Source organism: Piliocolobus tephrosceles, chromosome 13 (assembly GCF_002776525.5).
Source record: "Piliocolobus tephrosceles isolate RC106 chromosome 13, ASM277652v3, whole genome shotgun sequence".
NCBI lineage: Eukaryota > Metazoa > Chordata > Mammalia > Primates > Cercopithecidae > Piliocolobus > Piliocolobus tephrosceles.
This window is the reverse complement of record NC_045446.1, coordinates 8967635-8991276: the sequence shown is the minus strand read 5'-3', so window position 1 is coordinate 8991276 and position 23642 is coordinate 8967635. Positions and strand designations below refer to the sequence as shown.

General features: G+C 55.8%; 5 protein-coding genes across 6 annotated transcripts; 2 read left to right on the top strand and 3 right to left on the bottom strand.

Moving 5' to 3' along the window:
- The first annotated feature begins 51 nt into the window (after positions 1-51).
- TM7SF2 (transmembrane 7 superfamily member 2) lies at positions 52-4554 on the top strand. The gene is made up of 10 exons (XM_023186431.1): positions 52-318; positions 755-951; positions 1067-1121; positions 1500-1694; positions 1772-1875; positions 3033-3152; positions 3233-3401; positions 3634-3714; positions 3795-3917; positions 4212-4554. The coding sequence occupies exons 1-10, from the start codon at positions 75-77 to the stop codon at positions 4370-4372; spliced, it is 1449 nt and encodes a 482-aa protein (XP_023042199.1). The 5' UTR covers positions 52-74; the 3' UTR covers positions 4373-4554.
- A 160-nt stretch (positions 4555-4714) lies between these two features.
- ZNHIT2 (zinc finger HIT-type containing 2) lies at positions 4715-6588 on the bottom strand. The gene has a single exon (XM_023186432.1). It carries the CDS (start codon positions 5963-5965, stop codon positions 4754-4756), a length of 1212 nt encoding a protein of 403 aa, XP_023042200.1. The 5' UTR covers positions 5966-6588; the 3' UTR covers positions 4715-4753.
- Positions 6589-8913: 2325 nt separating this feature from the next.
- Positions 8914-10509, bottom strand: FAU (FAU ubiquitin like and ribosomal protein S30 fusion). The gene is made up of 5 exons (XM_023186445.1): positions 10374-10509; positions 10021-10103; positions 9781-9925; positions 9268-9323; positions 8914-9090 (listed from the first exon to the last, which is right to left on the bottom strand). Exons 2-5 carry the CDS (start codon positions 10093-10095, stop codon positions 8965-8967), a joined length of 402 nt encoding a protein of 133 aa, XP_023042213.1. The 5' UTR covers positions 10096-10103; positions 10374-10509; the 3' UTR covers positions 8914-8964.
- A 29-nt stretch (positions 10510-10538) lies between these two features.
- Positions 10539-15626, top strand: MRPL49 (mitochondrial ribosomal protein L49). The gene is made up of 4 exons (XM_023186442.1): positions 10539-10683; positions 12787-12937; positions 13770-13894; positions 14008-15626. Exons 1-4 carry the CDS (start codon positions 10606-10608, stop codon positions 14152-14154), a joined length of 501 nt encoding a protein of 166 aa, XP_023042210.1. The 5' UTR covers positions 10539-10605; the 3' UTR covers positions 14155-15626.
- SYVN1 (synoviolin 1) lies at positions 15531-23440 on the bottom strand. 2 transcript variants are annotated; one of them, XM_023186439.3, is made up of 16 exons: positions 22709-23440; positions 21720-21868; positions 21410-21502; positions 21172-21324; positions 20982-21030; positions 20497-20600; positions 19731-19857; positions 19534-19633; positions 19392-19457; positions 19182-19298; positions 18922-19085; positions 18511-18639; positions 18263-18433; positions 17988-18174; positions 16813-16964; positions 15531-16738 (listed from the first exon to the last, which is right to left on the bottom strand). In XM_023186439.3, the coding sequence occupies exons 2-16, from the start codon at positions 21849-21851 to the stop codon at positions 16632-16634; spliced, it is 1851 nt and encodes a 616-aa protein (XP_023042207.1). In that variant the 5' UTR covers positions 21852-21868; positions 22709-23440; the 3' UTR covers positions 15531-16631. The 2 variants fall into 2 exon arrangements, with proteins under 2 accessions (XP_023042207.1, XP_023042208.1); XM_023186440.3 differs by having other exon boundaries at positions 15535-16738; positions 18263-18430.
- Positions 23441-23642: the final 202 nt, after the last annotated feature.

The following is a 23642-nucleotide window of genomic DNA, read 5'->3' as shown; positions in this document are numbered from 1 at the left end:
TGAAGCTGAGGCTTCTGCGGCGCCCGCGTTGAGTCCGCCCCCGAGTGCCGATTGGCTGGTGTGCTGGGCCCAGGATGGGCAGGGGGCGGGTCCACTTAAAAACCCTGGGACAAGAGCGGTCCTTGTCTGCACTCGGTGTCCAGGCAGGTGCAGGCGCCGCAGGGCCGGATCCTCCACGCGGCCGAGTCCATCTCCTGGGAAATGGGGCAGACTGTGTTTCCTTGACCGACTATTGTGAGCGCCCTCTCTCCGGCGGAGCGGAGACCATGGCCCCCCCTCAGGGCCCCCGGGCCCCGCTGGAATTCGGAGGGCCCCTGGGTAATGGGGCAGAGAGAAGGGACCTGGGGCAAAGACTGAGCGAAGGAGAGCTGGAGGGGGTGAACTAAGAACGGGGACAGGATCTGAGGATGGAAGGTTTTGGGGGTGTCGGAGGCGGAGGGACCCGGGGGTTTGCAGCGAAGGTGTCTGGAGAGGGAGAGCTGAGCAGGGGTCGGTTTTGGGGGCTGCAGAACGGGGATTTATGGTGTCGACTGGGAGCAGGAGGAGGGTCTTCGAGGGGGGAGCGGGGAACCAAGATGGACGCCTGGGAAGGGAACTGGGAGGCAGCGGGCTGCCTGAGGGCTGAGGAGGGGTGCGGAGGCACACTCTGGGAATGCCGAAAGGGTCCCGCAGAGACGTCAGAGCGCCCATGGGGGACGGGGGGGGGAGCTGGGGCGCTGGGGGCGGACGCCCGATGTGATGGCCCATCCCGCAGGCGCCGCGGCTCTGCTGCTGCTGCTGCCCGCCACCATGTTCCACCTGCTCCTGGCGGCCCGTTCCGGCCCCGCGCGCCTGCTGGGTCCACCCGCGTCCCTGCCTGGGCTGGAGGCGCTGTGGAGCCCACGGGCGCTGCTGCTGTGGCTCTCCTGGCTCGGCCTGCAGGCGGCGCTCTACCTACTGCCGGCGCGCAAGGTGCGGGCGCCGCTCGCGGACGCTCGGGGTGGCGGGGGGAGGGAGGAGGGAGGCGGAGGGGCTCGGCGAGGGAGAGGACGCCCCGGGCCTTATCAGAGCCCCCTTGGACCCGCAGGTGGCTGAGGGGCAGGAATTGAAGGACAAGAGTCGCCTGCGCTATCCCATTAACGGTGCCTGGGGGTCGGGCCCTCGCGCTGGAGTTAAGCGGCCGGGGGTGGAGCTCCAGCCCTAGCGGGGAGATCCACGGAGATTGGCCCCAAGCCCAGGCTCCTTTGTATGCCTCTCTTTGTGAGCCCCAGGACAGACGACCGGGGCTCTCCCTAAGCCCCTCGTCCCCACACCCTTACCCCATTTACTGCTACTCCGTGCACCACAACAGTGGCTGGGGTGATCCTCTGAAGGCCAGGGTGGCAGGGTCTAATGCTTGGGGCAGCCACCCTGCTTGGGGCAGGGTCTGCGGCCCCCCTGAGTTTTGGGCTCTGTGTGTGTTCGCGGGGTGGGGATGTGGAGGCGCGCAGCCCCAGGGCTCACTGTGTGCTGTGGTTTAGGCTTCCAGGCCCTGGTGCTGACAGCCCTGTTGGTGGGGCTGGGAGTGTCAGCGGGGCTGCCTCTGGGGGCGCTCCCGGAGATGCTCCTGCCCTTGGCGTTTGTCGCCACCCTCACCGCTTTCATCTTCAGCCTCTTTCTCTACATGAAGGCGCAGGTAGCCCCAGTTTCGGCTCTGGCACCTGGGGGGAACTCAGGTGAGAGGGGTTCTAGGGGTGGAGATGGAGGCAGATCCGGGCGTCTGCCTGTACATTCACTCTCCAATATTCTCCAGGCAATCCGATTTACGACTTTTTTCTGGGACGGGAGCTCAACCCTCGTATCTGTTTCTTCGACTTCAAATATTTCTGTGAACTGCGACCTGGCCTCATTGGCTGGGTATGTTGGGCTTGACTGAGCTGGCCTAAGGCCAGGGGGAGGGTTAAGGTGGGTGAGCAGCGCTTGGGCAGGGCAGGGCCAAAACTGTGCAGACACGAATCATTAATCATTCCTATTCCACAAACATTTGTTAAATCCACCTGTGCCCTAGGCACTGCTCTAGGTACTGTGAGACAAAAATAAAGTTAGAGGCAAGAAAAACATCTTTGCCACAGAGAGCCTACATTCTGGTGGGAAAGACAGACAAAACATAAGTAAAGTATATATAGCATGTCAGGGATGATGTTAGGAGAGCACGTGCAATTCTCAACAGCAGTCAAGCACAAAATCTGTTTCCAGGGAGTGACCGCATGCTGCTTGGTGGTCAAAGCAGTGCACAACCTGAAATTGGTCACTGGGTTTAGCAACCTGCCCGTCACTGGTGGCCTTGACAACATTCCAACTGTGATCTCTGGTTCTGTGGCCAAGATGACCCAAAGAGACTCTTGGGCAAGGCCTCTCCTGTTGCCCTGGAAATTATCTTACCCGAGGCAGGAGTGCCAAGTGCCCACCCTGGATCTGGGCCCTGGCCTGACAACACTTTCTGAGGCCACTTTCTCATCTGTGAAATGGGATAAAATTAAAGCTTTCTCCTAAGATTACTGGGAAGACTAGAAGAGGTAATCTGTAGGACAGAACAGAGCTCAGTGTAAAATGCAGGCACCCAGCACAGGGTTGCTCTGGCTAGCCACCACTGAGCACATACCACTTGCTAGGGATGCTGTGGAGGACTTCAAACACGATGATGCCATTGAGTCATGACAGGCCCATGATTATCCCCATTTTTCACACAGGGGTGGGGAAAGTAGGCTATGGAGAGGGCAAGCAACCTGCCCAGGTGATGCTGAGATTTGAAACCAGGTCTGTTTGAGCTCTGAAGCCTCAGCCCCCAATTGCTCCCTGGGCTGCTCTCTGCAAGACCTTAGGACAGACAAGGCAAGAAGAAACAAGCTGTGGACACCTCCCTGTCTACAGTCTCTGTCCTTGGGTCCAAGGCCTGGATCCACTTAACAAAGGGTTGGAGTGTAACTGACAGCTGAGAAGGGCAGAGGTTAGCCACTGCTCTGCCCACGGCTGCCACCTCTGTGGAGACGATTGCCCTGTTCCCCCTCCCCCAGGTCCTCATCAACCTGGCCCTGTTGGTGAAGGAGGCAGAACTTCGGGGCAGTCCCTCACTGGCCATGTGGCTGGTCAATGGCTTCCAGTTACTCTATGTGGGTGATGCCCTCTGGCACGAGGTGAGGCTGGACTGGACGAGGGTGGGTGTCTGAGGGCCACATGGGGACTATGCCAGTGTGTCTGGGTCTTGTCCTTGCAGGAGGCCGTCCTCACCACCATGGATATCACACATGACGGGTTTGGCTTCATGCTGGCATTTGGGGACATAGCCTGGGTGCCCTTCACCTACAGCCTGCAGGCCCAGTTCCTGCTGCGCCACCCGCAGCCCCTGGGGTTGCCCATGGCTTCTGCCATCTGCCTCATCAATGGTCAGTCAGGAAGGGGCAGCAGGCTGGGCCCATCTTTCCCCTCTCCTTTTCATTCATGCTGTTTACATGCACACCACATAGGTGCTAACCCCCAGGGTCCTCTCTAAAGCCAGGGGTGGGGTCCTGGGTGTCCAGGCAGAGTCTGGGCTGCAGACAGGTTGGGCAGAAGGTCAGGGTCAGGCAGGAGGCTGCAACCCTTGACCCTGACCACTTGTTCACACTCTCTCACCAGCTATTGGTTACTACATCTTCCGTGGGGCGAATTCCCAGAAAAACACTTTCCGAAAGAATCCTTCTGACCCCAGAGTGGCTGGTGAGCTGGGTCTCTAGGGCCATGGGTGAGGTGGGGCCGCTGGGCTTCCTGGGAACTCCCCACCTGCTATCTTTCTCCAGGGCTTGAGACCATCTCTACAGCCACAGGGCGGAAACTGCTGGTGTCTGGGTGGTGGGGTATGGTCCGCCATCCCAACTACCTTGGAGACCTCATCATGGCTCTGGCTTGGTCCTTGCCCTGCGGTGAGTGCCCCACGTGGATAGGGGCAGGAACATATGGGGGGAAGGGGTGGCTCAGCGACCACAGGATGCCTACTTTGGGTATGCACCAGTGAGAGTAGTCAGAGAGCTGGGAGGGACCCAGTGTGTGGCTGGGGCACACCTCTGTGCCAACCTAGTACGGTATGCCTAGATACAGACCCTGGAGCTTTTGCTGCTGAGCCCTGATGCCCATATGAGCCATTAGGTGTGGAAATGTTTGCGAACTGAGGGGTAGAGGGGGCTGGCAGGGTGGTCACAGAGCCTCCTTCTCTACAGGGGTGTCACACCTGCTGCCCTACTTCTACCTCCTCTACTTCACCGCACTGCTGGTGCACCGTGAGGCCCGGGATGAGCGGCAGTGCCTGCAGAAGTACGGCCTGGCCTGGCAGGAGTACTGCCGGCGTGTGCCTTACCGTATCATGCCCTACATCTACTGAGGCGGCTCCACCACCCCACGTGGGGGCATATGCCCACTCATCCACCAGCACACCCAGGACCAGGAGCCTGGACACACTTGGGACTCAAGGGCTTGTACCCCACCCAGCCCTGAGGATGAACAGCCTCAGAGAAGAGGTGGTTTAGAGCAAGGAAAAAAATGAAACCAGTGACCAAAATCGGAGATGCTCTTCCTCCTTTGGATGAACACTGGGAACCCTTGGTGCGCTTCTCTCCCCTAGGACTGGCTGGGTCAGCACTGAACAGGGAGAAGCTGAGCAGTGGCTTGTGGGCCCAGGAATCTGGGGCCTGGTGGGACAATAGCTAGAAACAGGCAACAGGGCTGACCAGTCACAGCTTTATTAATGACCAGGGTCCCCAGTTCAGCCAGGGAGCTCCTCAATGAGAGTCCTCGGGGCAGGTGGCATGGGGCCTCCCCAGAGCCGCTCCAGCTCCCCAGTGAGGGCGGCCACCTCCTCGGCTACCACAGCATGGGCTTGGTGGGCCCTGGCGCAGTCTAGAGCCAGGGGTGTGAGGGCCGCCTCATTTTCATTGGTCCAGGCCAGGAGGAACTGGCACTTTTTCCGGGCCCGGTAAAGATGATCTCGCTCTTCTCTAGCCACAGCCTGTTTCCGGGCACGCCCCAGGGTCTTTGCCAGGTCTCCCAGTGCTGCCAGCGTGTAGCCTTTCTGGTTGGTCGGGCCCTCGCCCAGCAGGATGCGGGCGACCTCGTGCATAGCCCCTCGTGTGCCCAGGGGCCCAGGCGGGTGTTCGCCTGCTTCCAGCACGTGGGCTGCGGCCTGCAGGGCTTCTTCCGCAGAGGCGAAGACTTGCTGGGCACCCAGGGCTCCGGAAACGCCGAGCAGTGTAGCACAGAAGTCAGAGAGCAGTACGTCGTCACCGCCGTGATACAGGGCAAGAGTATGCGCGTAGGCGAACAGCACATTGGGCAGCTGGAAGCGCACGAGCGGCGACACTGGGCCGCGGCTCAGGCTGACCAGCGTGGGGATGCGGGTGGGTACGGCGGGCGTGCAGGCCCCCGGGACATCTCCAAGAACCAGCTCGGCGGCCGCGAGCTCCGCGGCGAAGGCATCTTTCACAGATTCCGGCGGGGTCCTCGCAAGGGCGGGCTCCAGCCCCACGGCGTCACTGCCCGGGGCATCATCCAGCTCCTCCAGAAGCCGCGGTCCGGCTCCGCGCTTCCACCACCACGGCCGCCATGGAGGCAACAGCCGCCCGGCCTCACCACGGCTCAGCAGCCGCTCGAAGGCAGTTTTTTCGGCTGGCGCCAGCCGCTCCCACAGTCCCGAGAGGCCGCCGGGTGCCGGGCCGGGGCTAAGGCCTGTTTCCCCAGGCTCGTCCTCGGTATCGCGTTGCTGACGCAGCCGGCGTAGGGCGCTTGCCAGGCGGCTGGGCGAGGCGCTGCGGCCGCGGAGCTCTCCCAGCACCTGGTCACGGTAGAAGTTTTCTGCGCAGGTGCCATGCGTCCGGTAGCAGCGCAGCGAGCAGTAGGGCGCATTACAGCGAGGGCAGGTGTAACGTGCGGGCTGGGCCTCCCCCGCCGGGCAGAAACCACAAGGCCCGACCGGCTCCATAGCAACTGGCACCGCGATCTACCTGCGAACGCACGCCGACGGTAGTTCCAAACTTCCGGGGCTTATCCGATTACTTCCGGCTCACCGCGGGGTCGACGACGGTCTGTCGTTTCGCAAAGCTCCCGAGGATTCTGAGCAACTTCCGTCCACGCCCGAAAGCCGAGCCCCACCCCTTTCCCTAGTAGGGTGAGAGCAGGCCCAGAAGCCCCGCGTCAGGTACGAGCCCCGCCCTGTGCGATGGCGCAAGGGGCGGAAAAACGGGTCTGGCGCGCGCTCCCCCGGTGCCACCTCTCCCCCTAGCGGTCACACCAAAACGTGGCCCGATCATCTAAAGAGAAAACCCTTTTTAGCACTATAATGCGCTGTGGCAGAAATCCACGTTTACTAAGCACCTACCCTGGGCCAGTAATTGTGCCAAGCCTCAGAAAGGCGATGCATCCCTGCGCTATACACGGACGAATAAAATGCACTAGGGGACACAGACGAATAAAAGGGCAGTCGGAGTCAGGTGCGGTGGCTCTCACGCCGGTAATCCCAGCACTTTGGGAGGCCAAGGCAGGCAGATGACCTGAGGTCAGGAGTTTGACAACAGCCTGACCAACATGGAGAAACCCCATCTCTACTAATACAAAATTAGCCGGGCGTGGGGGACGGGTGCCTGTAGTTCCAGCTACTCCGGAGGCTGAGGCAGGAGAATCATTCGAACCCGGGAGGTGGAGGTTGCAGTGAGCCGAGATCGTGCCACCGCCCTCCAGCCTGGGAGCCTGGGCCACAGAGAGGAACTCCACCTCAAAAAAAATAAATAAAAAGCAGTATTTAAGAAATATTTGAGCTCCTTTTTTCCTCCAAAACTGACTCTTCATTAAGTATTTTCTCATTAAATGCCACTATTCATCCATCTCATTAAGTGCAGGCCCCATTCTAGGTGCCAAGAACACAATGCACATCAAAGGGAGTCGGGGTCCCTGTTCTAATAGAGCTCAGTCTTGTGGTGGAGTGGGGGTGTGATGAACCAAACTGTGAGTGTTCTTTGCATCCCTACTACTACTACTGGTGGTCTAAGCTTCCTGACCCCTCACGTGGATGACAACACATTGTGTTTTTCCTTTCTTGCCAGCACTCCAGAAAAACCTGCCAGAGAAATTACATCACAAGTCAGATCAGATCCATCTCTTACTAAAAACCCTTCTGCGACCCTCCACTGCACTTGGACTCAAACCCAAACTCCTCTCCATGGCTGACAAGGCCTTGCAGGATCTGCTCCCACCCCTAGACATCACCTCTTCCCCATCTTCTTACAGTCCTCTTGGCTTAAAATATTCCCCTACCTGATCACTTGATTTATTCATCTCAGGTCTCACACATGTCATTTAAACATGCCCTCTTGGTTGGGCACAGTGGCTGACGCCTGTACTCTCAGCACTTTGGGAGGCCAAGGTGGGCGGATCACTTGAGCCCAGTTCAAGACCAGCCTGGGCAACATAGCAACAAAACCCCATCTCTACAAGTACAAAAAATTAGCCAGGTGTGGTGGTACATGCCTGCAGTCCTCAGCTACTCGGGAGGCTGAGTAGGATCACCTGGGCCCAGGACTTGGAGGCTGCAGTGAGCCATGACTATGCAACTGCACGCACTCCGGCCTGGATGAGAGACCTTGACTCAAAAAGAAAAAAGGCCGGGTACTGTGGCTCACGCCTGTAATCCCAGCACTTTGGGAGGCCGAGGCGGGTGATCACGATGTCAAGAGATCGAGACCATCCTGGCCAACATAGGGAAAACCCATCTCTACTAAAAATACAAAAAATTAGCTAGGCGTGGTGGCACATGCCTGTAGTCCCAGCTACTCCCGGGGCTGAAGCAGGAGAACGGTGTGAACCCAGGAGGTTGAGATTGCAGTGAGCCGAGATTGCGCCACTGCACTCCAGCCTGGCGACAGTGCGAGACTCCGTCTCAATAAAAAATAAAATAAAGAAAAAAGAAAAACAAAAAAAGAGGCCCTCTCTGGGATGCTATTGTATCTGTCCACATCCTCCCCCTTTGAAAAATGCTAGAAGGCAGAAAGCATGTCTTTAACACCACAGACACAAAAATAGCCAAGATTCACACACTTATTGTAAGCCAGATGTTGATCTACATCCTTTAACCCTCACAGCAGCTCTGAAGATGGCGGAGATTAAATTAGTAATTAGTTCAAAGGCCAGCCACCCAGTAAATGGATTAGGGAAAAAAAGAAGGTCCAAACTCAGGCATTCAAAGTCCACAGCCCAAGGGCTTTACCCTGTTGGATGCTATTTCCCAAGAACTGGCAGGTCCAGAAACTTTAGCTGAATGAGTAAGTGGGGTTCAGAAGTGCTGGGAGGCTCAGTTGCTAGAAGGGAACCCTGAATCAGCCCCAGAGGTAATCTAACTTTTGGGAACACCGAAACATCACTATGTCCAATCACAGATGTGATTAGGTTACCAAGTCTAGCCAGGCAATCACAGAGGTACAAACCAGACCATGCACCCAACGTAATATTTATTTCTAAAACCAAGGCAGACCAGATTCCTGCCCTAGACTCTAAGGCCACAGCTGGTACCAAGTTCAGGGAATGACCAGGTTAACCTTCTATACAAACCTCTTCCCCCACCCATCCCTTCCATTGCTGCCTCCATAACAAACGTCTCACCACAATGATTCCTGCTACCTTCTCTGTTTCGGTATGAAATGATGAAAAAGAATGACTCGAGGGGACTGATCGTTACCTAGGATAGGGAATAACTCCACTTCTACACCTGAACCCCCAGGATCTGTGGCTACTGTTTCTTCACAGAAAATTTCTCTTGTAGTTTACCGTTTCTTCCCCCCATACCAAGGGCTTTTCTGCCTTTTCTGCCTCACTGTTCTTCTAGGGGACACAGCACCAACCTCTCCCTGAGGTCTTGCAAATAAAGATGAAACAATGCGATGACTGAACTAAGTGGCTTTTTTATTAGAGAAAGCCGGAATTACAAAGGACTTAAGAATTGGCATTGGGGCCCTTCTTCTTGCCAAAGGTGGGCACAACGTTGACAAAGCGCCGGTTGTACTGCATCCGGCGCTTAGCCCGACCGGTCTTCTTCTTCTTCTTCTCCTGTTTGGCCACCTGAAGAAGGGAGGGTTAATCAGGCCCTGGTTTCTGTCTTCCACACCTAGCATCCTTTCCCTCAGGCTCATCTCCAGGGAGGGAGAAGGCAAACCAGGTAAGAGCCCCGGGACTTGGTTTAGCTGTGACAGGAAAACACAAACTCCAAACACCATGACCACTAATACTCTCACTCACCTTAGGAGTCTGACCTCTCACTTTCCCAGCACGGGCCAGGGAACCATGGACTTTACCTGTAATAGGAAAGGAAGGAACCAGCAGGTAAGACCAAGAAGTTGCCACCCAGCAGAACCCCACTTTCCTCAATTCGAGCCTTTAAAGAGAACCTGGGCCCAACAGGTAATGAGAACAAAGCTACAGATATCTGACCTTGAAATCTTAAGTTTCATTTCAGGATTTTCCAGTTTCTAACTTTCAAGAGCACTTTGGGGACCCTGGTCTGACCTAATTTTAGTGGGGAAACTAATAACCAAGCTAGGATCTCGTGATGTGACTGAAATACAACTACACTCTGGCTCAGTCTCCCATGGACGTCTGTGTTCAACACGAGGGATGTAAACAGGAAGAATCACTCTGAACTGAGGACAGTGAGAAGTACTCTATTACCATAGGTGTGACACTCAGCTGCCAGGACTATGCACCCCACACCCACTAGACGCTTACCGTAAAGAACATTCCTCTCTCACTCACCTCCAAGCATGCGGCCTGCTACTTCCAGGGTAGTCAGGGCCTCCACCCCGCACTGGCCCAGAGTGGCCTCATCCTCCAGGGGGGTGCCTGCCAGGAGCACGACTTGATCTTCCGGGGCAATGCCCTCCAGTGAAGCTACATGAGCCTACAGGGAAAGATAAGGCTCGTTAAGTGTTCCCTCGGGCCGCGAGGGTGAAGAGCACAAGAAAATGGAACCCAGGGCGTACCAAGCAGCCTTACCTTGATCTGGGCGACCGTTTCCTGGCCGGTCACCTCGAGGGTGTGTAGCTCCTGGGCGCGGACAAAGAGCTGCATGTTGACGACTGAGTAAAGAAAGACGGCTTGTAAGAGAAGCGAAGAAATGCTCTGGGATAAAGGAGTTTTGGGAATGGAAAGCGGTCCAGAAACGACAGCGACGGGATGGAGGTGGTCGCGGCGGCTCACGTGGGGAAGGCCAGGCCTCCCGAGGAGTTCGGATAAGGACTGGAGCAGGGCCACAAAGCCGGCCCCGTTCTTCAGTTTCCCCCGCGCCCTCTGACACCGCAGCCAACCTGCTACAAGCCCTTCGGATCCAGCCAAGGCCCTATTCTTACCTGAACCGTGGGCCCAGCTGCCGCTACCGCGAAGATGGAGTCGAGAAAGAGGAAGAAGCGACGGCGCGTCTGCACAGACCTCGAGCTGCGTATCACGTCACTGCTGAGCGACCGCGCGGGTCTCTGCTATTTGTACCGCCCAAGGCGACCCTAGCTCCGCCCCTTTACGCTCGCACAGGAGGGGGCGGGACCAGACAGTTCCGTGCACAGACGGCTGGCGTAGGAGGTCAAGATGGCAGTTACCATACTGCGGGCTGCGCTGCGGGGATGGAGAACCGGTGTCCAGCGGGGCTGCGGGCTACGGCTGTTGGTGAGAGCGCTGAGCGAGGAGCTGAGGGCATCGCGTGGGTGTGAGGCTCAGTGTTAATCATTGTTAACCCCGAAAACTAAGGCATTCCTATTTGGGGCCTTAGTTTTGCCGTTTTCTGTCGGAAGAACTTGTCTCCCGATCGAGTGTAGATACAGAAACGAGAGGGAAAGTGTAGACTGCAGTGCTCTTTGGGAGCACTTAACACAGTACCTAGCAGTGTGTATATAAGCCAAAACGTTTCAGATAAGGGGCGGGATCCTAGCATGAGTGTGCGTAGGGGATTATTGCCTTAATTCTTCTCTTTTTTTCTTTTCTTTTCTTTTTTTTTTTTGAGACGGAGTCTCGTTCTGTTGCGCAGGCTGGAGTGCAGTGGCGCGATCTCGGCTTGCTGCCAGCTCTGCCTCCCGGGTTCACGCCATCCTCCTGCCTCAACCTCCTGAGTAGCTGGGACTACAGGCGCCCGCCACCACGCCAGGCTAATGTTTTTGTATTTTTAGTAGAGATGGGTTTTCACCGTGTTAACCAGGATGGTCTCGATCTCATAACCTTGCAATCCGCCCGCCTCGGCCTCCCAAAGTGCTGGGATTACAGGCGTGAGCCACCGCGCCCAGCTGATTGCCTTAATTCTTAAGGCAATCATAAGATTAAACACCACTATATCCAATCACAGATGTGATTAGGTGAGCAAGGCCAGCCAGGCAATCATGGAGGTACAAACAAGGCTACGCTGCCAATGTAATAATAATGTCTATTTCTAAAACCGAGGCAGAAAGTTAGGCCTTAAGTTTCTAAAGGCTTGATTGACTTTTCAGAAGTCTACACATACTCTTTTGAATCCCACCGAAATCCTAAGAGAGGCAGACCATTCAGAGTATCTGAGCCTCCTTTCCATCCCATCTGTACCCTGCACCGTGGAAAACCAAAAACTGGTGCTATCTTATGTCAACTTAAATAACAGACTCTAAAATAAAATGGTATTTATTCGGGAATGGGTGTAGACTATGTGCTTATCAGGGAGGTAAAAGAAGACAAAGGTTTTTAACAGAAAAATGGGCCAGGCACGGTGGCTCACGCCTGTAGTCCCAGCACTTTGGGAGGCCAAGGCGCGTAGATTACCTGGAGTCAGGAGTTTGAGACTAGCCTGGCCAACATGGTGAAACTCGTCTCTACAAAAAATACAAAAATTAGCTGGGTGTGATGGCATGTGCCTGTAGTCCCAGCTACTTGGGAGGCTGAGGCAGGAGACTTACTTGAACTTGGGAGGCGGAGGTTGCAGTGAGCCGAGATCACGCCACTGCCCTCCAGCCTAGGTGACAGAGTGAGACTCCGTCCCACAAAAATAATAATAAAAATAAAGGAAAGGAAAAAAGAGTATTACATAATTGTATTGAGATAGTTATCCTTGGCTACAAGGATGAATAACAAGGGTAGTGCCAGTTCAAGATTGGACAGGTAGTTGTTGGACAGATGGCCTTGCAGAAATTTTTGTTTGTTTTTGATTTTTGAGAGAGTCTTGTCGCTCTGTCACCCAGGCTGCAATGCAGTGGCATGATACCAGTTCACTGCAACCGCTGCCCCCTGTGTTCAAGCAATTCTCCTGCCTCAGCCTTCCAAGTAGCTAGGATTACAGGCACGCACTACCATACCTGACTAATTTTTGTATTTTTAGTGGAGACGGGGTTTCGCCATGTTAGCCAGGCTGGTGTTGAACTCCTGACTTCAGGTGATCCACCTGCCTCGGCCTCCCAAAGTGCTGGGATTACAGATGTGAGCCACCGTGTCCAGCCAGAAATACCTTTTTGTGTAAGGTTGCAGTGGCCTTTGTGCAAGTCTGTGGTTTTTGCAGTCTTTTGTGATAGTTCTTGTTATTAAGCATTTGTGCACAAGAACTCTCTTTTCATGGCCCTCCCTAGCTCTGTTTGTTGGGATTTTTAACCTAAGTGACTCACTCCATTTTGATTCTGATAGCGTTCACACCGATCGCCCAGCCTTGTATTTATGCCATTCTCTCTGCCTGTAATGTTTCCATTCTCTACTTACTGAAGTTATGCCATCCTGTGTTGTATAGGCTATTGGAGAAATGGGATTTTTGTTTTGCTTCAGAGCCAGACCCAGGGCCCTCCAGATTACCCCAGCTTTGTGGAGTCTGTGGATGAATATCAGTTTGTGGAGCGCCTGTTACCCGCTACGAGGATCCCAGATCCCCCAAAACATGAACATTATCCTACCCCTAGTGGCTGGCAGCCTCCCAGAGGTGAGCTGGGTGGTTAGGGATGATTTGAAAACTTCATAGAGCATCACCTCTTCCCCAGAGGTTGGCCTCCCCCATGAGGCTCTGGACTCTTCAGTGGGTTCAGGACTTGTTTTGCGATCCCTATGGGTTACATCTATCTCATGCCCGAGGAAGAGCCGAGGAATGGAGTCCTCTGTTGTTCACTGGTACTCATCCATCCACACTATTGGGATTGGGTCTTTCCCATATGGGAGAAAGTAAACAACAGAGAGAAAACCCAAGAGCTTGGACCTTCTTTCCCCCCAGGAGACTATGTCTATAATTAAGAACACAGCTTGGAGTCAGGCAGTTCTGGGTTTGAATTTGGCTTTATTTACTGTTGATATTATCTTGAATTAGTCACTTAGCTTGACCCAACCTGTTTTAGCAAAACGGAGATAATCTGCTCAGTACCTAGAGCCCTTAGTGCAGAGCCCAGCATATGGTAGGTGCTCAGTGCTTGTAAATCCCAATCTCTTTGTTCCAGAGATTGCTTTCAGCCTCCCTGACCCAGTGGAGGAGGGCAAGGATTGACCTAGTGGGGGACCCAAAGATCCAGGGAGGCATGTCCCTGACTTCATGTTTTCTTGAGTACCTACTTAGTGACAGGCCTTGTGTGGGGCCTTAGGGTACCAGGGTGAACAATTTGGTCCTGACTCCAAGCTGAAGGAAAGAGGAGACCCCCTGGCCTAAAGTCTGGCGGTGGCTTGGTCCAGCTGGGTGCACTGGCCCTCTGCAGACTGAGAGCAAGGACCTTGGCTGAGGTGGGATGGCACCTAGGAAGAATTGATTTAACAGTCTTTCCCTGTCGCAGACCCCCCACCCAACCTGCCCTACTTCGTACGACGCTCTCGGATGCACAACATCCCTGTCTACAAGGACATCACGCATGGCAACCGGCAGATGACTGTGATCCGGAAAGTGGAAGGGGACATCTGGGTAAGTGGGTGGGTGGGTCTGGGGCTGGGCCTGACCCTTTCAGGGCTGGAGGGACAGGAGTCCTTTCAAGGGAAGGGATTCTTGGCCTGACCTGATTTGTCATCTTTCCCTAGGCCCTGCAGAAAGATGTGGAAGATTTTCTGAGCCCGCTGCTGGGGAAGACACCCGTCACCCAGGTCAATGAGGTGACAGGTACCCTGCGAATCAAGGGCTACTTTGACCAGGAGCTTAAAGCCTGGCTCTTGGAGAAAGGCTTCTGAGGCCTAGCTGAGCAGCCTGCATGTCAACGTGCCCTGCGGATCAAGTCTAGGGGGCCTCAGGAGGAGGGAGGTGGGTGTTGGAGCCCCTGAGACAGGGGATACAGAAACTAAGGCTAAAGACTTTGGGGTCAGGCCTTCCTTGCATAAAGGAGAAAACTGGACCCCTATGTACATGCTGGGAGAGAGTGCCTAATGTGGGAGACCAAAGAGGAATAGCAAGGGGGGTGTCAGCAGCTTTCTCTCCCTCCTATCTTGGCCTGTTGTTTTTTGTTTTTTGAGATGGAGTCTCACTCTGTTGCCCAGGATGGAGTGCAGTGGCATGATCTTGGGTCACTGCAACTTCCACCTCTGGGTTCAAGCGGTTCTCCTGCCTCAGCCTCCTGAGTAGCTGGGATTACAGGCACCCGCCACCACAACCTGCTAATTTTTGTATTTTTAGTAGAGATGAGGTTTCACCATGTTGGCCAGGCTGGTCTCAAACTCCTGACTCCAAGTGATCCACCCACCTCGGCGTCCCAAAGTGCTGGGATTATAGGCGTGAGCCATGTGCCCGGCCCACCTTGGCCTGTTTTGTTTTCCTTTCCTTGGGCTCAGCAATTCAAATTCTAGTTGTTATTTGGTGGAAGCAGTAGCCCAACCCAGTTTAGGGGAAGGTAGCACAGGGCAGAGCCACTGGGCACTCTGTTTCCTTGGCCCTCCAAAGCTCACTGTTGTAAACATCCCCAAGCCCTTGCTCTAGGCCAGATCTTATTTGGTACAGGCTATGGAGAACACAGATGACTTGGGCATGGGGCTTGGAGAGCTTGTTTGAAGTACAGTGCTGGCACTGGGGCACAGAGTGCCCACGTTAGCCCTGGGCTCTTTCTCATAGAGAGGTAGCAGGCCCATTCTTGGTCACTGTTCCATTACAGACCAGACTTGCTGGCCTGACCACAAGGGAATGGCTGGGAACTCCTCACAGCCAGCATAGGGCCATCCTCCCCAGCCTGCTTACCTGGAATCAAGGCTGGGGAGGAGTTTGCAGGCAGGAATACGCTGACCTTTCACCCTGCCATCCCATCCCAACCCCAGCTCACTAGCCTTCACTGGAGTCACAGGGGCCAAAGGCCTGAGACCCCACCCTACCCCCAAACTGGCTAAGACAGCTCCCAGTTCCTGGCTCCCTAACTTGGTCTCTGCCCTGAGGCAGGGCACTGAACTCTGGGCTGCTTCTCCATGTGTAAAATGGGCACATCTTCCTAACTGTTAATGGTCAATGGTGTCCCCAACGATAGTGCTGAAACCCTAACTCCTGGAGATTCCATTCCATTCTCAAGTGTACAGCCACAGGAAGGAGCCTGACACTGATTTTACTGATTCCATGAGACAAACCCCACCAACTGTTAATGCAAGTTTTTATTTGGCTGTATATACAATTTAAGCTATTAAAATTTGTACAATATTTACAAATTAAATAATCATCTGAAACTGTCTCCAACAACTCTTGTAACACAAAACCAAGGGGAAAAGACCGGGGCAGGCAGGTCCCAGCTCCTGTGGTCCCTCCTTGGTATAGAGCCTTTTCTAAACTGGAAAGACCTTCGTCTTTCCCGGGATTAAGCATTCAACTTCAAAAGACAAAATTTAAGCCAAAAGACACTAGTAAGGAAGTAATTCCAATTCTAAACTCCAGAAGTTCTGCCAGTTGAGAAGTGGCCTGCCTTGGGCGCTGGGATTGCAGTGGTCAGGAGCAGGCACACTGGCCCTTGCCTGGAGTGCGGCTGGGCAGTGGCTGCTGGGTGAGACAGGTCAGTCTCACCTGAGAAGCTGCAGGGGAAAGGGGCCTGGGGGGAGGGGCGGGGCGGGGCAGGGTCCCTCAGTGCTGCCCGCCTGCCCCCCCACTCCCAGGCATTCCTTTCCCTGAGTTGTGTGGTTGCCAGTAAGACGCAGAAATGCCACAGGGCATAGGGGGCACAGCCACCACCACAAGAGGCTTCTGGGGAGATCAGGGTAAGAAAAGGAAATGGGTACCAGTCTTACGGCTGGGCCAGGGAGCAAGTTCATAGCTTGCCTCCAGCCCCTCTGGAGCCCACACTTGGGAACGGGAGCTAATACTGTTCGGCACTGCAGCGTGACTCCACACATACAAGTAGGGCTCAGAGGGGCTGCCCCTTCTCCCAGAAAGGGGTGGGGGAAGAAGAGGGCTTCTCAGAGGCTCAACCTTCTGCCTTCATGGCCCCAGCAGAACACAGGGCTGAAGAGTTGGAGAGGAAGGCTGGAACTGACCCGAGATCCCCATGGCTGCCTCGGACTCTGAGGGCTGGAGTCAAATGGGAACCCCAGCCTCTTTCCACTTGGCCTAGGAGATGCCGCCTCTTTCTCAGAGCTGGGGGTACTACTCCCTGCTGCAGACAGACAGGGAGCTGGCACTTGGTGGCAGGATGGTTCCAGCGAGGGCTGCTCAAAAGAGCAGGGGCTGGGGCTGGGCTGGGGCAGTGTCAGTGGGCAACAGGAGACTCCAGCTTTTGCAGGCGGCGCCGGCGGAGCTCTGCTGCATCAGGCTCTCCATCCTCGGGCATCTCCTCTGTGCCCACTGACTCAGGAGCTGGGGACAGAGAGACTGGAAGTGGAACCTAGAGAAGTTCCCTGCTCCCCCGGCTGGAGGCCAATCACACCTACCTGGAGGCCGTTCTGTTTCAGGGGCTGTTGGGGAGGCTCCTGTGGTTGGGGTCGTGGCCTCTGAGCTGGGGATGCTGGTGGAGGAGGCAGCAGCAATAACTGTAGTGGCAGTCTCCTCAGTGGAGCTGACTGAAGTGGCAGGCCGAGGGGGCCTGGGAAGAGAAGGGACGAGAGGCGGGTCTGGCCTTGGCATCCTAGGTTGGGCAGATTCTCCTGCCCTTGGTGAGCCTTGCAGAACAGAGTATAGAATGATGTGCCCTTGTGGCCCCAGTGCCTGGCAAACACAAGTGAACATGCTGAATGAACTCAGACAGGGTGACTTGACTCAAGGGCCAAGTGATTCTATCCCTTAGCTGTAAGGTGCTTGCAGGCAGGGACTGTTGACCTGTTCACTCTTACCCTGCAGTCTCCACCCTGGGGAGTCAGGCACCATATCGGGGACCCACTGAATAAGCCAGTGCTCAAGCCTTGGACTCAAGTTCCTCTCCAAGCCTGTGCTGTCACTGCTAGATGCCAGGCATTATGTACATGTCACTTTTTTAAAAGACAGGGTCTCGGCTCCATCACCAAAGCTGGAATTTAGTGGCACAATCATAGCTCACCGCACCCTTAAACTCCTAGGCTCAAACAGTCCTGCCTCAGTTTCCCAAAGTGCTGAGATTACAGGTGTGAGCCACCGCATCAGCAGTAGACATCACTTACGAATATGAATTAAGACCCCTTTATTCAAATAAAGTAAGAGGTCAAAAACAAGTGAGTGATGGGACCAGCGCTTGAACTTGGGCCAGGATGGCTCCAAGTGACTTCCTATTAGTTTCTCCCTCAGTTTGGGGGCAGCAATTGTCAATCTAAGTGTCACTACATCTCAGGAGAATATCACGTGATGAACTAAAGCACTGCAAATTCTGAATAATTTGACTTTAGAGAAAAAGGAGTAAGATCCAAAGTCAGCTCTCGAATAAACATCACTGCTAGTTAGATCCAGACATGCTTTCTGGAGTGGGAGGACAGACAGGCACCAGGAGTTACCAAGAACTCCTGGAGAATCTGGATGGACCTGTAGATAGGTAGCCTGAATTGGCAGGTGTCAAAGGCCAAGAACCACTGCTGGGGACCTCCTGGCAGCTCCACTCCTGACCCACCAAACCCACTCTGCTTCCCCTGTACAGACACACCCCAAGGAGGCCAGCACAGTGAGGTACTGGTTGATCTGTAGCATGGCAGCGTCCAGCAGTGTGTGGATGTTACGCAGGCTCTGCAGCCGGGCCTCCAGGTGCTGACGTTCATGGCCCTCCAGAGCTCGTAGCTCCTCTGGGGTCAGCCCAGCAAACCCCGCAGGGGGCACAGGCATTGGAGGGAAGGCTGGAGAGAGAGAGAAAGGCTCAGTCTGGGCTGCTGGGGCCAGACACCAACCTCACCCCCCAGAAGAACCCAGAGTGGCCCAGCTTACCAAAGGGCGGAGGCAGGGGCATACCCATCCAGGGAGGAGGGAAGGGGAAGCCAGGGGCAGGGCCAGCTTCTGGGGCAGAGCCAGAGCCTGGGCCAGATGCTGTGGCAGAAGCAGCAGCAGCACTGGTGCCAGCAGCTGTGGTAGCTGCTCCACTGGGCCGAGAAAGGGCTGCTGAAGAGCAGGAACAAGAAGTCAGTGAGTGTTCCATCCCTGCCACCCCCTGGCTGTCACAGTACCCAAAGGCTCACCTGCACTGGTGGATGGAGGGGCCACAGCCTCTCCTGAGCTGGGGGGAGGCGGGACAGGTGGAAAGGGGCCCATGGGGGGCCACAGTGGGAACATGCCTGGAGGAAAAGGAGGCAGGAGGCCCTGGGGGACTGCAGAGAGAAGACAGGGAGGTAAGAAAAGGGCCAAATGGACACAGACCCAACTCCCAGGCAGAGGGCCAGACCATTGCAAGCTCTGTCCTATTCCCACAGGCCCTGAGCCCAGCACTGGTCACACTGACTGCAAGCATCTATTTCTCATCTTTCCATCCCTTCCTGGCCCAGACTGAGATTCTGGAGGGCAGGGACTCTCCAATTTCCCAGCATCTTCCATACCCAGTCCAGGGCAAGTACTCAGTGGTGTGCTGGGTGGCCAGACAAGGGGACACTCACAGTTGGGGGGCTGAGGCAAGAGTGGTGGGGGGTGGGGCGCAGGGGGTGGCCCCTGATCCGCAGGCTCCGGGGGTGGTGGTGACTGGGCTGGCAGCGATGCCCGAAGGACATCCATACGGCAGGTGGGGCAGGTCTGCTGCCGCTGGAACCAGGAGCGCAGGCAGCTGCGGGTCAAGGCCAGGCAGAGGTCAGCAGGTCCCTAGGGGCCTGCTTTCTGGGGCCTGTGCCCTGCTGTGTAGGCTCCCCAGGGCCCCTCCCACCTGGTATGGAAAATGTGGTTGCAAGGCAGTCTCTTGGCACCAGTCACCATCTCTTCTCGGCAGATGATGCAGACATTGTCCATTGCCTGGAGCTCCTCTGGGGTGGCATCTGGATACCTGGTTAGGATGACGGGCTGTATCAGATCCAGAGCTGGAAGCAGAGGGACCCAGGACACAGCTTGGGACAGCAGCCATGACAACCCTACTTACAGGGTGTTCATGTTGCGGATGGCTCGGCGAGACATGATGGCATCTGTCACAGCTTTTTTGAACTGTCTGAAAGGACAGTTAGTGAAAGCAGGAGAAGGGACGGGATCAGGTCGGGAGGATCGGGGGATAGGGCTGGGCTCACCTCATGGCCAGGTACATGGGCCGGATGGCAAAGAGTGGGAAGGTGTGCACCTTGATCATGATAGTCATGAAGGCCATGTACAGCAGAACCTTGATGAAGCCTGCGGGGAGGGGATGCAGAAAGCAGCAGGTCACAGGGCCAGGAGGCAGAGTGGAGTATGCTGGTCCAAGATCAGGAGAGGCCCAGGCCCCTCTTACCTGTAAACAGCTCTGTGTAGAGCATGTACACAGCCTTGTTGTCCCAGGGGTTCTCACTTTGGAGGTCCACGGAGTGCAGCACATACTTGATGAAGATGGTGAGCACCATCGTCATCAGGATGGCATACTGAAGGGAGAGGGGGACGAGGGGGATGTAAACACACAGCTCCCCCTTGCTGCACCCACACTGCTCCCCTGAGCCTCTGCACAGCAGGTGCAGTGGTACAATCACAGGCTCTAGACACACCTGGGGTCCTCCTAGCCCCTCCACTTACTAGCTGTGACTTTTGGCAACTCAATGAACCTCAATTTACTTATCTATAAAATGACAGAACTAACTGTTCCTTTATAACAGTACTGTCTTGCTAAATAAAAGATACAGGTCAGGAGCTCAGCACAGGGCCTGGTGTGAAATTCGCATTCAACAAATACAAGCTGTTGTCACTGAACACATTCTCCCTCTGCCAGGGACACACCTCCAATTGTCCATCGAGCTAATCCTCTCCTGTCCATTACCAGCTAGCTCTGGCACAAGCCTCCAGGAACCCTCTCCTGAGCCCCAGGTTGGGGTTCCTCCTCTGTCCTAGGCTCTTTGTGCTCCTCCCCAGTCACCTAGGAGTGAGTGTGTGGAGGGCAGGAGCCATATCTGATCACTGCCCCTTGGTGGCCAGCACAGGAAGGTACTGAGGAAGGGTCTGTTGGGTTCTTCAAAGCGCATGTGGGGTCACCTCGGGCTTGTCCTCTCAACCTCCCAAGCCAGTTTTACCTCAAAGCCAAACACCAGCTGCACGGAAGCCCCACGGGTCAGGATGCTGTGATAGGCGTGGCTGACGAAGAGGAAGTCCAGGATGCCCAGGAGGAACATGAGAGCTGTGGGGACCCCCACACATGCAGGGTAGGGGAGGTCAGCCCAGGGCCCAACAGCTATTGAATGCTCTATGACAGCCCCACCCTCCAGCCTACCATGGCCCCAGTGATCTAGTCAGGTGGGCACACGCCACTGAACCCGGCCCTCTGGGAACTTCCTGGGGGAGGGGGAGTCGTTGGGGCTGCCCAGGCTGCAGGTGAGAAGGCAAAGGGCTGAGGGCCCAGGCAGTTGAGAAGCCCTGGAGTGGAACAGGACAGAGACTATGCAAATTAACTTCCTAAATTATCTTTCCTGTACAGCTGTGGGGGGTAGCCTGTGCTCTGGAGTACAGGTCCACTGTTCACATTCCAATCCCCCCCTCCCTTCCCCTGAATCTCACTCACAGACAATGCGGCAGTGAAAGAGCCAGGAAATGTTGGGGCTGCGTTCCATCTGAGGCAGAGCACACAAGACGCCTGTCAGGAAGCCTGGGGCTCACCCTACATCGTCAACCCAGCCCTCCCTGCTCTTTAAGCCCGCCCGCTGGCCACTCCCTGGCTTCCACCTGCTCCAGAACTCCCTGCCTCAACTCACAAAGTCCACACGATCCTCAGCCAGCCAGTGGAAACATTTGAGGAAGAGAAGAAGAGTGAAGAGTGCAACAAAGCGGGGGCTGAAGTCATCCCGAAAAACGGTGAAGGCCAGACAAGTCTCTGTGACGGCATACCAGGAACGTTCCAGAAGGTGCTGGGGGCCAGGCAGGGAATAATGTGGATCCCAAACATTCTTTCCCAGCACCCTGCCCTCACCTTTGGGGCAACCGACATCTTACCTCCATCTCTGCTGCCCTCAGTTGCCCAAAGAACACCTTGCCCATCACCTTGCCCAGGAGGAAGACAAGGACAAAGGCCTGGATGTACAGGACCTAGGAGTGGGGAGAGGCTATGGTTTGAGGTCACTTTCCACTTTCCTCTGCTTGGGACTCATCATTCGGGATCCTCCACATCCTAATCACAGTTTATTCAAAGTTAGACAGCTGGCGGCTACTTCCCTACTTACCTGACCTCTAGCCCCGCCCCTGGCCCAGGCAGACTCCTCCTTCCCTCCCAGGGAGTTCCTCCCTCCCTGAGCCCTGAACTCACTGCCATGCTGGGGCTGGACTTGGTCAGGTACACCACAGTGGGGTAGAACTGGTGTTTGAGGTAGTAGGCGTGAGCCACCACAGCCCCGGTCAGCGCCAGGCTGGCCGCCATCATCACTGCCGTGCGGAACATTGCCCTGGCCCGGAGACCTAAATGGGGCAAGAAAATAACTTATGTGATGCTCCTGCTGTGCAAAATAACACGGTGCCTGGCACAGCCTCAATCAATAGGAGAAAGCGGGGAGAGGGGGGAATCACATTTCGCCCTCGAAATCATCAGACCAAGAATAGCTTACTCTTCCCCATTTTACAAATAAGCCTTGAAGGGGTTAAGTGATCACACTGACGCAAGGCCTGGAACCTGGGTCAGTCTTGTTTCAAATCTAGGGCTCTTTCCACGCTGCCTGCCAAGCCGCCTCCTCTAGGGAGGCGATGAGGAAAAGCTGCAGTGTTGGAGGAGGGGGAGCTGCACCGCTGACCCTCCGGTGGAGGAGATGGGGTGGGAGGCAACAGCAGCAATCTGCTCTAGGGGCGGGAACGCGCAGCCAGGGCTGAGCAGCCAAGGCACAGAGGGTAGCAGACTGGGCAGGCGACAGCGCCAGTGACAGCTGTGTTAGGGTGGGCAGTTCGGACGCGCGCCCCGCGGGAGCGGGCGGGGAACGTCAGCCTGGAATCCGGGGGTCCCCCGACCGCCGGAGTAGTGTCAACTCAGGGCACCACAAGAACGGCCGACCGGCAGAGAGCAGCAGCGGGACGGGAGGAGCCCGGTTGCCCTCGCGGCCGCGCACCTGTGAGCACTAGGAGTTGCGGGCGTCGCAGGCAGGGCCCAGGCTTGAGCAGAGCGGCCCCACCGGCGTCTGAGGTCTCCGGCCAGCTGACAGGCCGAAAGCGGGCGGCGGGGCTGAGGACCGCGCCCACTCCGGAGCCCTCAAGGGGAAGGTTCGGGTCCCGACCCCAACCACAACTTGGGCCAGACTTAGCCCCACTCACCAGGAACGCAGCGCCGCGAGCCCGCTCAATCCGCACGACTGCGGCGGCCGCTCTGGTTAACAACACTCCCCACCCCCTGCGAACCGGAACTTCGGGGGTCAGACACCTCACTTCCGGCGGCGCGGGGCGCGGCGTGGGTCGTACCAAATGCGTCCTGCCCTGGCTCGCACTGCGCCCTACGTGGGTCCATAGCAATGGTGTCACCACCGTATCTGGGGCTCGTGTCTACGGGGAAGGGCTGGGCAAGAGGTCCGAGAGGTGGTCAGAAGGTAATAGAGGAACAGTGGGACGTTGTGGGGGGGGGTCCCCCTATTATTTATTAGTCACAGATGGTATGGCCCCTGCGCTGAGTGGCCTCCGCCTAGTGGAGGACTCGGCCCGGCGAGCGGCTGGGAGGTGGAGCAGCTTGAGGGCTGTACCACCTGGAGGGGGGAGTAGGCCAGGGACAGACTATACAAGCCTAAGGGGAATGAAATGTTTAAGAGCCTCAATTTAGGGAGAGTCACAACAGTTTGACAAATACGGTGCTCTCTGAGAGAACTGGATGCGGAAAACAAAAATTTGTCTTCTCCATGATCACCCCCCCAAGTTGTGTGGGAGTGAGTTGGGTCCCGTGGCTGCCACTGATTGGTTGCGATAAGTTACGCGGACCAATAAGAAAAAGAAAGTACCTTTGCTGGCCTATAGAAAGGGGAAAGCAGGTGAGTGGTTGTTAGGGGCGGACAGCTGCGTTTCCTAGGCCCAGGTCCCTCTCTAGTTGGCTGAAGAGTAGGGAAAGCGCAGTCCTTGGGCGGGTGATCCCTGGCTGGCCTCCGGGGACGTTTGCCACGCCAGGACAGGGAAGGGCAGCCAGGTGTACCCGAGACTGGGAGATTAATTCCTGCTAATCTTGGGACGGAAGTGTTCTGTTTGTGCAAAGGAATTGACTTCAGCG

Coding starts and splice junctions, on each gene's coding strand:
- TM7SF2 (XM_023186431.1), top strand. CDS start 75: ATGGGCAGGGGGCGGGTCCACTTAAAAACCCTGGGACAAGAGCGGTCC. Junction 319..754: donor GGAATTCGGAGGGCCCCTGG/GTAATGGGGCAG, acceptor CCCATCCCGCAG/GCGCCGCGGCTCTGCTGCTG. Junction 3,153..3,232: donor GTGATGCCCTCTGGCACGAG/GTGAGGCTGGAC, acceptor TTGTCCTTGCAG/GAGGCCGTCCTCACCACCAT.
- ZNHIT2 (XM_023186432.1), bottom strand. CDS start 5,965: ATGGAGCCGGTCGGGCCTTGTGGTTTCTGCCCGGCGGGGGAGGCCCAG.
- FAU (XM_023186445.1), bottom strand. CDS start 10,095: ATGCAGCTCTTTGTCCGCGCCCAGGAGCTACACACCCTCGAGGTGACC. Junction 9,926..10,020: donor AAACGGTCGCCCAGATCAAG/GTAAGGCTGCTT, acceptor CTTTCCCTGTAG/GCTCATGTAGCTTCACTGGA. Junction 9,324..9,780: donor AGCAGGCCGCATGCTTGGAG/GTGAGTGAGAGA, acceptor TTCCTATTACAG/GTAAAGTCCATGGTTCCCTG.
- MRPL49 (XM_023186442.1), top strand. CDS start 10,606: ATGGCAGTTACCATACTGCGGGCTGCGCTGCGGGGATGGAGAACCGGT. Junction 10,684..12,786: donor GCTGCGGGCTACGGCTGTTG/GTGAGAGCGCTG, acceptor GTTTTGCTTCAG/AGCCAGACCCAGGGCCCTCC. Junction 12,938..13,769: donor TGGCTGGCAGCCTCCCAGAG/GTGAGCTGGGTG, acceptor TCCCTGTCGCAG/ACCCCCCACCCAACCTGCCC.
- SYVN1 (XM_023186439.3), bottom strand. CDS start 21,851: ATGTTCCGCACGGCAGTGATGATGGCGGCCAGCCTGGCGCTGACCGGG. Junction 19,858..20,496: donor AGCTGGTGTTTGGCTTTGAG/GTAAAACTGGCT, acceptor CTCTCCCTTCAG/TATGCCATCCTGATGACGAT. Junction 18,175..18,262: donor GCCCCTGCCTCCGCCCTTTG/GTAAGCTGGGCC, acceptor CTCTCTCTCCAG/CCTTCCCTCCAATGCCTGTG.